The following is a 14,323-nucleotide window of genomic DNA, read 5'->3' as shown; positions in this document are numbered from 1 at the left end:
TGTTCTTTAACTGAACTGCAGATAAATAGCAAGGGTTGGATAAACTGGTATTTAATGTCAGTGTGCTAACATCAAAGCAATGCTTTTTTTCCCTCCCTCAGTAAATGCAGTGTGAATGGGGTTTTATTATTGTAATACCATTATCTGGCTATGAGATTCCATCCGCCTTAATCTTCACAACAGGCTACCTCTGGGCTCAATGCCAGAGAAGCCTCTTCAGTATTTGCTGCAGTAGAGAAATGTGCCAGTGCATGTATCTCTATGGGATGTGTACTAGGTGGCAATAAAAGCTATGCTTTGACTTTTATTGCCACCCCCTGGTAAACCTTTAACATGAAAAATATTCAGTAATACTTCCAAGCTCAGCAAAAATAAAGCAGCCTCACCAGGGTGGAATGTAGGCCGTTTTATTGCAGATCAGCAATCATAAAAAACACGGTGAGCTTCCAAGACAACAGAGTGAGAAGAAAATTGCACCTTTTGAGAAACATTAACTACAATATTTTTTTAACATTGCACTATACGCAAATTACACTGCAGTGGGACATGATTAATGAATAGCTACGTTGCAATACATAAAATTAAGTGCCAGTAAAAGTCTAAATAATGAACATGCTAAACAACAACCATTGAGATCAGAGGACAATACTAATGTAAAAAACTACAAAATAATTCGATCAAAAACAGTAAAAAAAACCCAAAAAAAAAAAACAACAACAACTACAAAATTCAAGATGCTGTTTTTATTTATATAGACTGATTATAAATTCATAAAATGAAAGCAAATTTGGCTCCGTTATAAGATGATATCTTTTCATGCAATTAGTTTCACCACGGCTACACAGTCAGTTGTCCAAAATAACACAGCTTTCAGAGTACCTGCTAGTGGTACTTCTATGCATTTCTCAAGCATACCTAGTGTACCTGAAAATGGCCAAGATGTTGATGGGGTGGGGGGGTGTAGGATGTGCAATGTAATTATTTTGATAATCATGGGGTCTGAGACATAACCACTGTTCTCATCAGCGAAAAGTGATGGTGTGCTGTTCTAGCCTCAAACCCTCTCTTATGTTTCCAAGTGTATACAGTACAAGATCAAAGTGACTAATGCATCAGTAATACACATCAAACAAAAAGCATTTGACACACTGCTAAAAATCAAGCTTCAGCGCTTTCTGTACTCTTCTCTTTCCCTTTCAAGGCTTAAACTAAACCCGTCTGTAATCCACCTCCTCCTAAATCTACATCTTCCCCTCTAAATTAAACAGTATGGAGGGTGAGATTTAAGAAAACAGGGACTGCAGCTTTCACTATAATGCTTCAACTAGATTGTGAAGGGAGCAAAGTCTAATGTTTTGCACACTGTGTGTAATTATGACGACCATTCTTCAACACAATATCACTAAGTGGCTGAGATATTTAGTGGCTGGCAGTACTGGATATGTTCAAAACACACACACAAGGGCATTCATTATTTCAGCTACTCAAAAGACTCATTCATTCAATAATGTTCATAGCATATATTGGCTGTAGTGTTAAATTATGTTGGACATACTGTGTAGCCACTGAAAACCAAGGTCACACTATTATTAAGACCTCAGGGAATGTCACATTAGTGCCTGCAATTGCTCTTAAAATTATGTTCCTTAAATTCAGCTATAGTGGTCATAAAGTCATCACAGTAAGTAGAATAAGTCAATAGTTCCAAAAGGAATGACTCGTCCTCAGTCGGCCAATGGATCAATTCCAATTTGGGCGCCTTTTCAAAAGCTCTTTCTTCAATCCATGTTCCAGTGGCAGAGCAAAGAAATAAGCCTTTCCATTTTAGTGCGATTGATGATGGTGGTAGTGGTGTATAAGCCAGCATTCAGCTTTTAATTTCATCTGTGGGTTAGCTGCACATGGAAGGTTTAGAAAGGGAAAGAGGAGCAGGAAATTTATACACATAGTCCTGATATTGCAAAGTAAGGTGTAAACTCAAACGTGGCGTCATCACCTACCCACCCTTTATGGCAAACAACCGTTACACATTTTTGGAACTATGCTTATGCGTTTCATTGTTGAGTAAGATTTGTGCAGTCAGTATGAAGCTGGAGCTCGGGCTGAAGACTGTCCAAAGGTAAAAACTACCTACACTCACATCTAAAGCTAAAATATTAACTAACACACATTTTGCGCTGGCGTGACTTCTCTGAGCTGTGTCATGCCCATTCCAGTGAGTCACTGCTTCTGACATTACTCTCCTTTTAACCTTATTGTTTTATTTAAAATATTTGATTGAGAGAAATGTGCAGGTAAACACATTTATTACCTATCGAGAAAATTCGTCTTTGCATTTTCAGCTTTATAACCTTCTTAATCTAAACTAAATGTCCTGGCTCAAGCTCCTTCCTGTATATATGAGAGTAGTATTGAATTTTTCCCACCAAACTGTCAGCAAATCACATTTACCAAATGATGAAGTATTCTATTAAGGACCACACCAACAGTCAAGCCCAAATATCATCACCGATCATGACGAATTATCATCACTCCTCAGTTAGTTCTATAGTGCTATATTTGATTTTAGCAGCGTTACCCAGCTCAGTTGATAAAGTGTGACAGGTATCTGTATTAGTAGTAAGGTTACCTCACTCTAGATCTGATCTAAGGTTGGGGTTACAACGCTTTAAGGTTCATCCTCTCTCTGAAAGACTTCCTCAGTTTGCTCCGTGGTGCGGGAACAGGACCATCAGTGGCTCTCACAAAGCCATGATCAGCTGTGGCCTCAGGGGTTTGGGTGTGGTGGTTTTGGTAGTCCAGCTGTTGGAGGGGGGGCTGGGGCTGACCTTGTGGGTGTACATTGAGCACGCCCAGAGGAGCATTTTTTCGACTTGAGGCGGTGGCTCCTCCAGCATTATTCCGCTGGAGCTGCTGGATGATGGCAGAAAACTTGGCATCCAAAGATGGTCTGCCTGTTTTGGACCTTGTGATTGGACGTGAAGTGCTAGTGCTAGAATTCTCTTTCTCCTGGTATGAGGGAGGAGGGTGCTGATGAAGAGAGGCAGGGAGAGGAGGTCTGGCTGGGCGGGTGGGAGCAACATAAGGCTCTCTGTCAGGGGGAGGAGGTGGAGCGCGTCGCTTCTTGCTGCTGTTGGTAGTACAGCTGCTGTTGCTGGGATTGGGGCTCGAACAAGGGGTGGAGGTTTTGCTCTGGGACAGAATACCCTTCTGCACTACCACTGAATGGGAACCATCAAACAGACTGGACCAGTTAGGTGCCTCTTTCTCCTCTTCATGGCCAATAAGGAAGTGCCCATCTGTCTCCTCAATTTTATTGTGGATAATATCAGTGATGCTCTCAAACTTGCCTGGTGAATTTATACCTATAAGGGAAATAAATAAACACCAAAATCAAGTGTTTTCCCTGATGTACTATTAAAATATAATAAAGCATCACAAAGGCTCAGATTGCAGCATTATATTTTGCTTGAAAAAGCATCTTATTAACATGCATCACCACTGAAAATTAATGTATTATGTGTATTCTTTTTCAGTGAGTGTCTTATTTGCTGTGAGCACTCACATTACACCTTCTTAAAATGAATATGTGTAAATATAAATCCTGTTAAATCCGCATCATCAAACAGTCGGCAAAATATTAACCTCCGTCTAACTCGCTTCAGTGACTCTTTCCAATTAATCTACTCACTCAGGTCGTTGTAAACAGAGTCTGCTTGCTTAGAGAGAAAAAGTGATGGTTTCCGTGGAGATGCGACTTCGATCTTCATTAGCTGGTCACAGCAGTGCATCCACTGGCCTGGTCATAAACAAGGATAGGCATGAGATGATAAGACCTATACCATCTGTTCTTAAAATTTAGCTAAGTGTATGTGCAACCACTTTTCCTGCGCAGACTAGTCCACACACCCCAGTTTCTCTTTTATAATGGCAAACACACACGAAACCCTTTACATAAACACGTGTATTCATATACAAATGCTTGTGGTGCATGGTCACATAACACTCACTCTGATCATAATGGTGCTGGTGGAGGGCTTCCACCCAGTCCTCCAGCGCTTCCCTGGTGTCTGTGGTGAAGACGATGGACTGCGATCCCTCTGGTGAAGGGTTAATGATGGACAGACTCCTAGATTTGTGGCCTGCTGATTCCTTCTCCAACACTCGGATCCGGGTGTCCTGCACAAAAAAAGCAAAAGTAACCTATTACAAGCTGAAAATCACTAACGGAATACAAATCACACCTCTGTGCGAGTTAGTGCATTAAAAATTACATCGCTGATATTGCAGAAGAAAATTAATTCCACAGCAAAATGCCAAAGCTCCAAGCCGTATCGCAGTGAGTAATTTGGTATCTTGTATTTTGGTTACTCTGCAAATGTTAGGGAAAAGGTGAACTGAGATTTAAATCAATAACAATGAATCTGATGTTTAACTTCTCTTTCCAGACAGCACAATTGAAACAGATAATGAAGTTTAACAGGGGTAACCACAAAGCCTGATCTTATGCAGAGTTTTAGAAAAGTTTGTTCTTCCAGTCTTGTGTTATAAAATGATGCAACAGAACAAGAAATTGCTAACATTAATGTTTATCAAGTAATTCAACATTTTTCTTAGTGTCTCTTACCTTATTAATGGGTACTTTGAGAATGGGTTGTATTTTAGCATCAATTTCTTCTGGAGTGAAGAAGCAAGACAAAAAGCCGGCAGTCAGCACGCAGTAAAGACTGCAGCAGCGGCTCATGCCTTCCACACTTTGCTGTAAATCAGCAAAATACAAATAAATACTAAGACACTAGAGAATCAATGATGAAGCTTATTGCTATCATTACAAAATAACAGTGAACACACCTTCTGGCTCAGGTAACCGGCCATCATGGTCTGTGTCATACAGGCAGGCTGAGCCACTAACCGGCAGCAGAGGTTACCATAAAGTGGAAGCCAAGAGGACCACTCAGCTGTAAGGACGATGAAAAGCAACCAGAAAACTGTAATAAGTTACCTTGTACTATATGGAAAAAATAAAGTTAATTTAAAAATAATTCAGTTCTAAAAAGGACATATGTTATTACAACTCATACATTCTCCTGTAACAAAAGCCCCAGTGTTTCCCCTCAGCCTCCTAGCAGATGCAACTACGGTATTATTTTGAAACTCCTCGGTGACAACATTCTCGATTTATTGTGCTCATAAGAGCTTCAGAAAACTTAGCCTCTGACCTCAACCTTGAGGTCAAACTCTTACATCGCCTCGTTCTCATATTATTGCACTCAAAAACTTGGGCGTCCCTATCAGCCTTTTATAAATGAAGGGTAAAAACCCCATAATGTAAACTGTGCAAACTTGTACCAAAAGCTTGAGGTAAAATTCTTAAAATATATACAGAGAATCCCAGTGATTAGATGATCCCCCATGAGCAAGCACATGTCACATAGTGAGAAGGAAGAACTTCTTTTCAACAGAAAGACAACCAGGATCAAGGTGGGGCAGCAATGCAGGAGGGGCAGAAACCTGCCCAAGCCCTAACTTTCCATTTCATCACTCTTAAATTTTGTTTAAATGGAGGTTTAGATTTAAGTGATGTTGAAAAATATCAATCATTACTATTCCAGAATGAAATCAGGAGTTAAAAAGCATAAGCATTTCATATCCCCAGATATAAAATGGTGTGTTTTGCTTCTTACCATCTTGGAGGACAATAAGGGAGTGAGACTGAAAGCTGCCTTCAGCCTCGGGCAGACACAGCGTTGTGTAGGCCAACAGGCTGTATTTGGCTCCACTGTTACAAGTACAAGACACATATGAACATTTTAGCAGTCTTCAAGTAGAGCACGCTGACTTTTCAGGGGAAATATTGCCAAGTTTAAATTTAACAATAACAGTAAAGATAATGAAGACAATTCAACTTCTAAAATGTACACATAACCTATATTTTGTAAATTATATCCCAGTGAACAGGTGATACTTGAGATACTTTGAGCTGAGAAGTCCAAATTTATATTCTAAATGGTTTAAATTATGCTTTTCCGCTCATTTTAATAAAATTCTTATTTTTATTATGACAAAAAAATAAATCATGATTACCTAAAAGCTAAACACGGGAACAGGGTTTGTTTTCAAAACCCTAACAAGCTCTGGCCCAACAGTCCTGCTTCCACTAACCAGTCATTGTAGAGTTATTGTAAAAAACCTTGAGCCAAGAGCCTATAAAGTATTTAATGACAGCACAATACATACGACGGTATTGGGTTGTGCTGTAGGAAGGTGTCAGGGTCTGGAGTGTCCAGCAGAGAGCAGAGCTTCCTCCCAGAGCTCTTTCCAAAGGAGTTGCGGAGCTTCTTAGCCAGTTTCTTTGGCGTGTTTACCAGTGTGAGCTCCTCCTCTAGGGCGCAGCTCCACAACTCCACCTTCAGCTCAAACTGAGGAACTGCTTCTTTACTAAGGGTGGGGATTTTAATAAGAACATAACCATTAAAACATATTAACAAACCAGGGCTGAAGCGACACAATATACATTATACATATACTAGATCAAAATTTCATTAAATACTTTTAAATTTCCCTTATATATATATAAATCTATAAAATAGACATACATCCACTTAAAGGGTGGAGTGCAGCAGTTCAGAGAGTACTACTTTGCATATTACATAAGCACAAAAACACTTACAAGATGGTAATTCCCTCAAAGCAGATGTCAGTGACTGATCTATCCACCACCACCATTTCAGTGTCAAACACTTCTGAGCCAATCTGCATCAGACAGAACACAGCCACCCTGCGAGAACCTAACAAATGTCATGGATGTACAGTATGCATTAGTACAGCCAGTATGTACAAAAATTACAGGACGCAAAGCTGAACATGAGGCATGAAAGATAACAAAGAGCAAACTTACTCCCTCTGTTGTTAAAGTGGTCTGAGTCCCTCCACATCAAAGGTATGCGCAGCCCTACGTTTGCAGAAAGTTAATTAAAAAGAAAGGCTCTTAAAAATTAACTCAGGGAGCAAAATGTTGCAACTAAATGTAATCGTTGCATAGTTTTAGATGTGCGGTGCTGATTTATTCTGAATAAAAGATGAGCAATCTTACCTGACAAAGCAATTGTTCCATTACAGGGCAAACGCTCACCTGAAATTAGATCTGAAGGTCTGGAATAAAATTTGGAATTTACCATTACAATAGATCAAAATGTGTGTAATGTATTTAATTTAACAAAACAAATAAACTGTATGTACATTTACAAAAAAGGATGGAATCGCTGCATGATTAAGATTTTAGACACATCTAACAAGACTTCCTGGATTTTGTTATTTTAAAAATACATTTTAAAAACCTCTGTCCAAAACCCGCTCAGTTCTTTCATTAGTGGCAGGACAATTGTTTCACCCTCCCCATCAAAGTTAACATATATCAATTGGATATACACACACACGCACGCACACACACAACAGTGATGTAGACTCAAACTGAGCCATAAGCATCAATCTCCCCACCTGCCGACTCCCCCCATCATGTCCTCTTCCTCTTTTTTCTTCTGCAGCTGAGAGAGATATGCCTTTATCCGGGCGTTGCAGGTAAACATGTTCTTGGAAGCATTTAGTACCTGTTCTCTCTTACTGCAAGCGAGCAGCAGCTTGTAGGCTCCCTCTCGCATTCGCATCTCAAAGTCAAGTTTCTCCTGTATGTTAGTTGTCTTTGTGGACAAACAGACAAGAATGAACAAGTGTCAAAAAAAGAACAGACTGGCAACTTTTCTATGACGTTTTCTATTGTGTTAGTGCATCAGACAACAAAAGCTTGGACATGAGCGGCATCACAGCAAAGGTTTTCATTAGTTATGCAAACTTTTTTCATAGGAAATTGCTTTTTAGATTACCAGAATTTTCTTCAGTCTTTTAGTCCACTTCACATTGTGTAGCTTATAAAACACTCAGTGGTTTACCCCCTCTGACTTCCTCAGAGTTTATAGCCCAATTAGACCTTTCAGGTCATCAGGTGCAGATCTTTTAACTGTTCCCAGAATTGGACAGAAGCGTGCTGAGGGTGCTTTCAGTTACTGTGGTGATGTTTTTGGAACAAGCAGCCTGCTGACCTGAGGACAATTGGAACTTGGTCTACATTCAAAAACAAACTTAAAACCTTTATTCTCATAGGCTTAAACTTAACAGCTCTTTGTGCGCGCACAACTGTTTGTGTATATGATAACTTGTATTTTGTTTCGTTGAAAAGTTTTATTTTATTGTTTTTATCGCCTTAAGACACAGCAGACCTACATTTTTTTTTCATGTTTTTACCTTATATGGTATTTTTAAAGAAAAGCAGTTGTTAAACAAAATCCAAGGTCACTCTGGCACCAACAGAACTAACATTTTCTGGGTTTAATACAAAAGACAGATCTTAAACAGCATGGCAGTTGGGAAATCTTCTTGCCCAAGGGTGTCCAAACACATCTGATCACAAGTGGGCCATACCAGTCAATATTTCATGGTATTTTCTAGTTATTTTTTATTTTTAATTACTGAATTTTTTGTTATTCTTTAATGCTACGTCCAGATGAACAGACTCAACCTTTTGGGTGTTATTCTTTTAGTTTACTTTCAGTTTTATTTTTTCAGTTTAGTGTTTATTGTTTATTTAGTTTTAGTCTTTTTATTTATTGTTTTAATGAGAGCATCTGTCAGATGAAAGATTTAGGAAAAATCTGCTCATGTATTGCAATAAAAACTGATTCGGACCTCAAATAATAAACTTTTCATACATTTACATTCCTTTGTAGGAATGCTGGAATCTCAATGTTAAGCATTTTTTGTGAAAAACTGATTTCCCTACAAGTTTTGGACCCTTTGGTGGACTTGCAATCATTTGACACATTAGCCCCACTAGTAACTACCATCACAGTTAAGATGATACACTGGTGATGTTTCAAATTACTTGATAAGCTTGAAATCACAAACTCAAGACCAACCTTTCGGTGACGTAATGATGCATGCATGAAGGGGTTAGATGGTAATGCCAGCTGAATGAGATTAATAAGTTGTCTCGGGTAGCAGTTTTAATGGCAAAGATGGAGTTTGGAAATGTACGATTGGCATTTCGAAAAGCACAAAACAAGTGAAAACTGGCAGGCATGCAGCAGACATATTCTAACTAAATGAAGTTTGATGATGTCTGTTATAATCACATCTAATATAACACAAACATCATCATTCTCCATATCACAATCAACAATATGCACCTGTAGCTTCTTAGAAATCTGTCGTATGTACAACAAATTCATATCCTCTACTATCTGGAGAGTGTCTTTCAGAAGCCTAGGGCACGGCTGCATGCTCTTTGCCTGCAGGGAGATTAGTTGGAGCAGTATTAGAAGGAAGCAAACATACAATGATGATGCAGCGTACACGGATATGGTTTCAGGGAAGTGAATATTGACAAAAGGGGCACTGCCCCGAACTAGCTTTGCCCTGGAGGGTTGAAATCCAGCTTGAGAAGGGCGTTAGCAAGTCAAGTCGCAGCACATGAAACTATGTTATTAAGCCATGTGAATTAAAAAGATCAGCATTCCCGTGTTTGACGTGCACTTTACACCCACTCGGACCACTCCATTGGGTAAATCATACGAAACAATCACTGTCGTACCGCCCATACCTCTGTTTGTAGGAATAAAGTACTCTGTCGTATTTTCTTTCGTTTAATCTCCATATCCACCGCGGAGCCGGCCAAAAACAATGACCTGGAGCCCCCATTTTTCTTGGAAGTTTGAACGTCCCGCGGATCGTCCATGTTGCATGTCCATTCGCTAACAACAGCTGCGTATTACTGCTCCTGCTTCAAACGGCCGGGGGCGGTTCGATTTATGTTATCGTACCCCCCGTAAACGAAATCTCCCGTCGTGTTAACATAAAGTAAACCCATTAAAAAGCTTAAAAGTGTGTTGTTCTCTCAGCACATTTAATATCATATCAAATAAATAAGAATTAGAGTATAAAATGTAACCAATACATAAAGCTACGACTTAATAAAATGTTGTAGTCACCATCAAACCTTAAAATTAAAACAAAATTAAACTCTAACTTGCAAATGTCCTATGCAATCGAAATCATTAAATAACAACCATTAAATAAAGAAAAAAGAATATTTTAACAATAATACATAAAAGGGTACAGTTCAAAAATAAACATGAAAAACGTTCCGCTTTTCCCGGCGGCACTGCCATACATAAAAACGAGTGCCTTTACGCCAACAGGGAGGGGCGTCATTGCGTCAGTGTGTCAGACAAAACAGGGCTGAACCGTTTTCGAGTTTGAATTTTTAGACGGTATAAAATCATAGACAGTATCAGATAACATACATTTTATTACATATATTATTATTTTATTTTATTTTAAATTCATCAGAAAATGTATTTTAAATATTATAATATAATACATACAAACATGCAATTAACTAAGAGGCTGTAATGCTAATTTAAAAGTATAATTTTCACGTTTATGCAATGAGCATTTCCATTTTGAGCTCACATTTTTGAAGCAGAACAAATATGAATCTTTTATATGTTACTGCCATTTAATCGATCTCCTTAATTTATATTTTTTAAAAGCGGTGGATGTTTTTCTTGTAGTGCTACATCCCTAATTAGTTTGATAATCTCTAGTAGTTTGGTTCCTGGTTATCATGCAGCAGGTACAGTCTTCATTATCAGCATGACCTCTGCACAGTCCATGTAGTGGTACTGTAACAAAAGACCCCGGAACGTAACCAGTGCGAGTCCAGGAAACCCGCCCACCCGGTTCTGGCTGACATCGCTTCTGGTTGAGTTGGAAGCATCCACGGTTGCAGTTGTGGACGCAGGCGCTCCTGGAGATGAACTCCGTCAAGCTGGGCAGAGAAATTCCACTAAAACAGGAAATTACATCCGCTTTTAAAAATAAAACGCAGGATTTTGAATTTTAGACGAGGTTCACATGCAGTGTAATCCTCTGAGTCACTCAGTACACAGTCAGCTACTTTACCATCTGGAGAGCATTGTTAGTCTGAGCGACTGTCCTACAATAATCCATATGTGTGTGTATTCATAGGCTGTAACGTTTTATTTCACACTGTAGTCCTTGAATCACGAACTAGTCTGCAACTGCACCAGCAGCTGACCTATCTATAAGTGGAAAACGTGTTAACATACAGGCATGTGCCTGAAATGCATTCATTCCTAACAGGATGCAAGAGCTTAGAATTTTATTGGGAAAGTGCAATAGTGGTTTATGGCTTTAAAATGACTCGTCATGTCTTTCTTACTTATATTTTTTAATAATTTAATCTATGATATCAGTCTTTATCTCTATAATGCTTTTAGTAGCATTGAATCTAGAGTACAGTAATTCCATAAATATGGTATTACTGTAAATACAAGTTTCTTTTTTTTTTTTCTTTTTTTTTTTTTACTTTCCCCACATAATAAATTATTCAAAATACACACAGGTTATTACATGCATATTTTGTCGAAGAATGGTTTCACATATCCCAAAATATAAAAGGATCGATAGGTACACAATGCACACAATATGGCTTTATAAGTTAGAACAACATATTGAACTTTTTAGTTGAAACTCATGAGAGAAGGACTTTGGTTGAACCTCTGGTGTAACCCAGGTGATCATGAGATTATAGTTGTGCGCGTGGTTCTGAATATTAAGTTTATTTCAGTATCAAATACACAAATAAATAAATAAGTAATTTAAAAGCTTTCTGGGGAACTTAAACTGTGAAAGGCACACACCTTGCAGTCGGAGGGCAACTTTCTACTCATTTTTTCATATGTGTTGTCGCAAGCTGCTTTGAGAGCTCAATGAGAAAGACCTGTCAAGCACAGATAATACCATTGTTGAATTCAATGTGAAGTTGTAACACAGCACCATGGGCCATCTCTATGTTTTACACTTGCAGGTGTAGGTGCCAACCATCTTCTCCATAGTATCTACACCTCCTTTAGTCTAGTTATAAAATGTGATTAATTAGTGTTTTTTCCCTTTTCTGGTATTTTCATCCCCCATTTTGTTGTGATACATCGTGCTCAGGAGTACAACAGCCATTTCTTTCTGCTGACATAGCTGACTATGGTAAAGCTGCCACTGAATGCAAACTGTGTGCTGTAAGCCTCCCTGGACTCGGAAGCCTTCATCAGATAAAGGATGTATGTAGAGTCCCCACAAAGTGTCTCCAGGAGGCATGGTGAAAGAGCACACTGGAGGAAAAAAATTATCTGTGCCAGTGTTGCTTCTTGTCTTTCTGACTACACAACTGCTGGACAATGGTTTCACCCAGATTCTTATCAACTTCTATCCTTTCTTTCCATTTTCGTTTCCCTATGTTAACCATTTCAGATTGCATAGGGGATGCATGTATCACAAACCTAGAAGATCTTTAGGCCATACTTGACAGGCTTGTTTGGCAGTGACACAATCACTCGGGGTGAACTGCTGTCTGAATGTTGAATGAATGCTGTCTTTTAATCCTAATTTCTCTAATAAGAAGGATGTTTCATGAACTTTATCATTTACCATTTTTTATTACCATACATTCTGTACATTCTTTTCAACCTATTCTTTTTGCAAACTAAAAACATCACAATCACATCACAAAAAACAAAACTGAAAAATTGCTATCTACTATGGAAGCCCGTTTCCACCACTAAAAAACCCAACATTATTTGCCATCCATATATCAAAATGTCAGGTTTTTATCTGAAAAAGTCAGAGAAAATAACTCCAAAATGACATAAATCGAGAAAATAACGTAAAATTTCCAGTTAATTTTGAGGGGGGAAAACACCCTGAAATGATGACTAAGAATAGCAATAAAAATTTTTAAAAACTACCTCAACTTCCTTTTAGCGGAAGCATATTTCTATACTGTGACAGCGGTATGAATAAAACTTAAAACACCACTTAAATTATGATCGACGCCTCAACTCGCAAATCTGAGTATCCTGTTGTCTCTTTGACATTTATTTTGAAACGTCTGACCGGAGGCAGCGATTGGCCTATTTGCCACTTCGACGCCTCTTTCAGGATGCTGGTCCGCTCGCCGCTGTTTTGCAGGGAGTCAGTAGCGTATTGCTGAGCAACGGAGGAAGAGAAGGCCACCGCATAGAGCCAGACTGAACTGCAGCAACGACAGGGCTGGGCTCCACACGCAGTCACAGAGCAAAAAACATCTTTAAGGAAAGGGTAAGTGTGGAGTGTACTTGATTTTTTTTCTTAGCGAACAGTATACAGTGGACAGTCCGTAGTATGGTTTTAGCTAGGTGGTTGACCGTTACTCACGTGAAGTTTGCAGACAAAAAATATAAAGAGTCGCTTTTGCTTTCCTTCTGCAGTCCACTGATGTCAGTTTCCTCTTTCAGTGAGCTCATAGAAAATTCTCCCAAATTTTCAAACCATTAAATCTGTATTAAATCTGAGTAAAATTTAGGAAACAAAAAACACTCCGGCTCTTGTAACGACTAAGCAGACTGGTCTGACTCCCTCTTGGCTAACGGGATGGCTACTATTGTCAGCAGCGGCATGACAAGCCTACCCTGCTCCACCTTTGTAAGCCGCACAGACTATAGCCACTTTGCTGCCCTTGTAAAAACACCGGCCACATACTGCTTCACTCCAGATCAATATGATTGTTTACTACTGACCTGATTTTATCCGGTAGTTGCATCCTTTTGTAGCCAGACAGAGGCTAATCGAGACAAGATGCACATCAATGAAGATCGGTCACACTGAACGCTTTGTTTATCTTAGTGGAAACATGCTACCCCTCGGGTCTTCTTTTAGTCTGTATTGTCTAACAGGTAGATTTTATGGGCAGGTTTTGCTCTAAGTAAGACAACTGCCGAGTGTTTTCCGATAACGGACCCCCCTCCTCTTCTTCTGTGTGGAGGCTTTGTTTTCGTGGGGCAGATGTAGCTGGCCTGCATGCATCCGCTCTCTTTGTGTTGAGTTTGATTTTTTTTGCTGTCATCATCACATTAGCTGTAAAACTTTTGAAAATAGCAGCAAATGATTTAGTTTAAATGCCATATGGTAATTTGATAACTCTTGACAGGCTGTTCATAAGCAAATGGTACTTGATGCTAGAAATCAATGCAAAAATATTGTAATTATTGTTTAATTACTGTTACCAATTTAGCACGAATGCCAGAGGCAAATGCATATCAATCAAAGCCTCACAACTGTTCAAAACATTTAAAAATTAATATTTATATTCACAGCATTAGAAGCTGTTTTATTTTATGTAATCAGCTATATTATGCCCTTTAATTTCATCCAGTAG

At 38.9% G+C, this 14,323-nt stretch overlaps 2 protein-coding genes across 11 annotated transcripts in view; one reads left to right on the top strand and one right to left on the bottom strand.

Moving 5' to 3' along the window:
- Positions 1-86: 86 nt before the first annotated feature.
- rtkn2 (rhotekin 2) lies at positions 87-14,230 on the bottom strand. 6 transcript variants are annotated; one of them, XM_005930545.3, is made up of 14 exons: positions 9,653-10,015; positions 9,240-9,341; positions 7,498-7,697; positions 7,094-7,152; positions 6,899-6,952; positions 6,671-6,788; positions 6,238-6,438; positions 5,685-5,779; positions 4,852-4,958; positions 4,628-4,759; positions 4,011-4,179; positions 3,692-3,799; positions 2,630-3,365; positions 87-1,895 (listed from the first exon to the last, which is right to left on the bottom strand). In XM_005930545.3, the coding sequence occupies exons 1-13, from the start codon at positions 9,785-9,787 to the stop codon at positions 2,659-2,661; spliced, it is 2,187 nt and encodes a 728-aa protein (XP_005930607.1). In that variant the 5' UTR covers positions 9,788-10,015; the 3' UTR covers positions 87-1,895; positions 2,630-2,658. The 6 variants fall into 6 exon arrangements, with proteins under 6 accessions (XP_005930607.1, XP_005930608.1, XP_005930606.1 ...); XM_005930546.3 differs by having other exon boundaries at positions 87-3,365; positions 7,133-7,152; positions 9,653-10,016; XM_005930544.3 differs by having other exon boundaries at positions 87-3,365; positions 9,653-10,014.
- cep170aa (centrosomal protein 170Aa) overlaps positions 13,049-14,323 on the top strand; it is a 40,882-nt gene continuing 39,607 nt past the window's right edge. For all 5 annotated transcript variants that reach the window (XM_005930543.3, XM_005930541.3, XM_005930540.3 and 2 more), the window contains exon 1: positions 13,049-13,227. The gene's annotated coding sequence lies outside the window, so the exon portion shown is untranslated. The remainder of the gene's footprint in view (positions 13,228-14,323) is intronic.

Source organism: Haplochromis burtoni, unplaced genomic scaffold (genome assembly GCF_018398535.1).
Source record: "Haplochromis burtoni strain Fernald_Lab_line unplaced genomic scaffold, NCSU_Asbu1 Contig_46, whole genome shotgun sequence".
In the NCBI taxonomy this organism is placed as follows: domain Eukaryota; kingdom Metazoa; phylum Chordata; class Actinopteri; order Cichliformes; family Cichlidae; genus Haplochromis; species Haplochromis burtoni.
Note: the sequence above shows the minus strand (reverse complement) of the source record. Positions and strands in the feature narration are given on the sequence as shown.

Bases quoted from the DNA above. Each gene is read 5' to 3' on its own strand.
- rtkn2 (XM_005930545.3), bottom strand. From the start codon at position 9,787: ATGGACGATCCGCGGGACGTTCAAACTTCCAAGAAAAATGGGGGCTCC. The intron at 6,789-6,898 runs GTAAGTTTGCTC...GACATTTGTTAG, and splicing joins CCACTTTAACAACAGAGGGA to GTTCTCGCAGGGTGGCTGTG. The intron at 4,760-4,851 runs GTGTGTTCACTG...GCTGATTTACAG, and splicing joins CCGGTTACCTGAGCCAGAAG to CAAAGTGTGGAAGGCATGAG.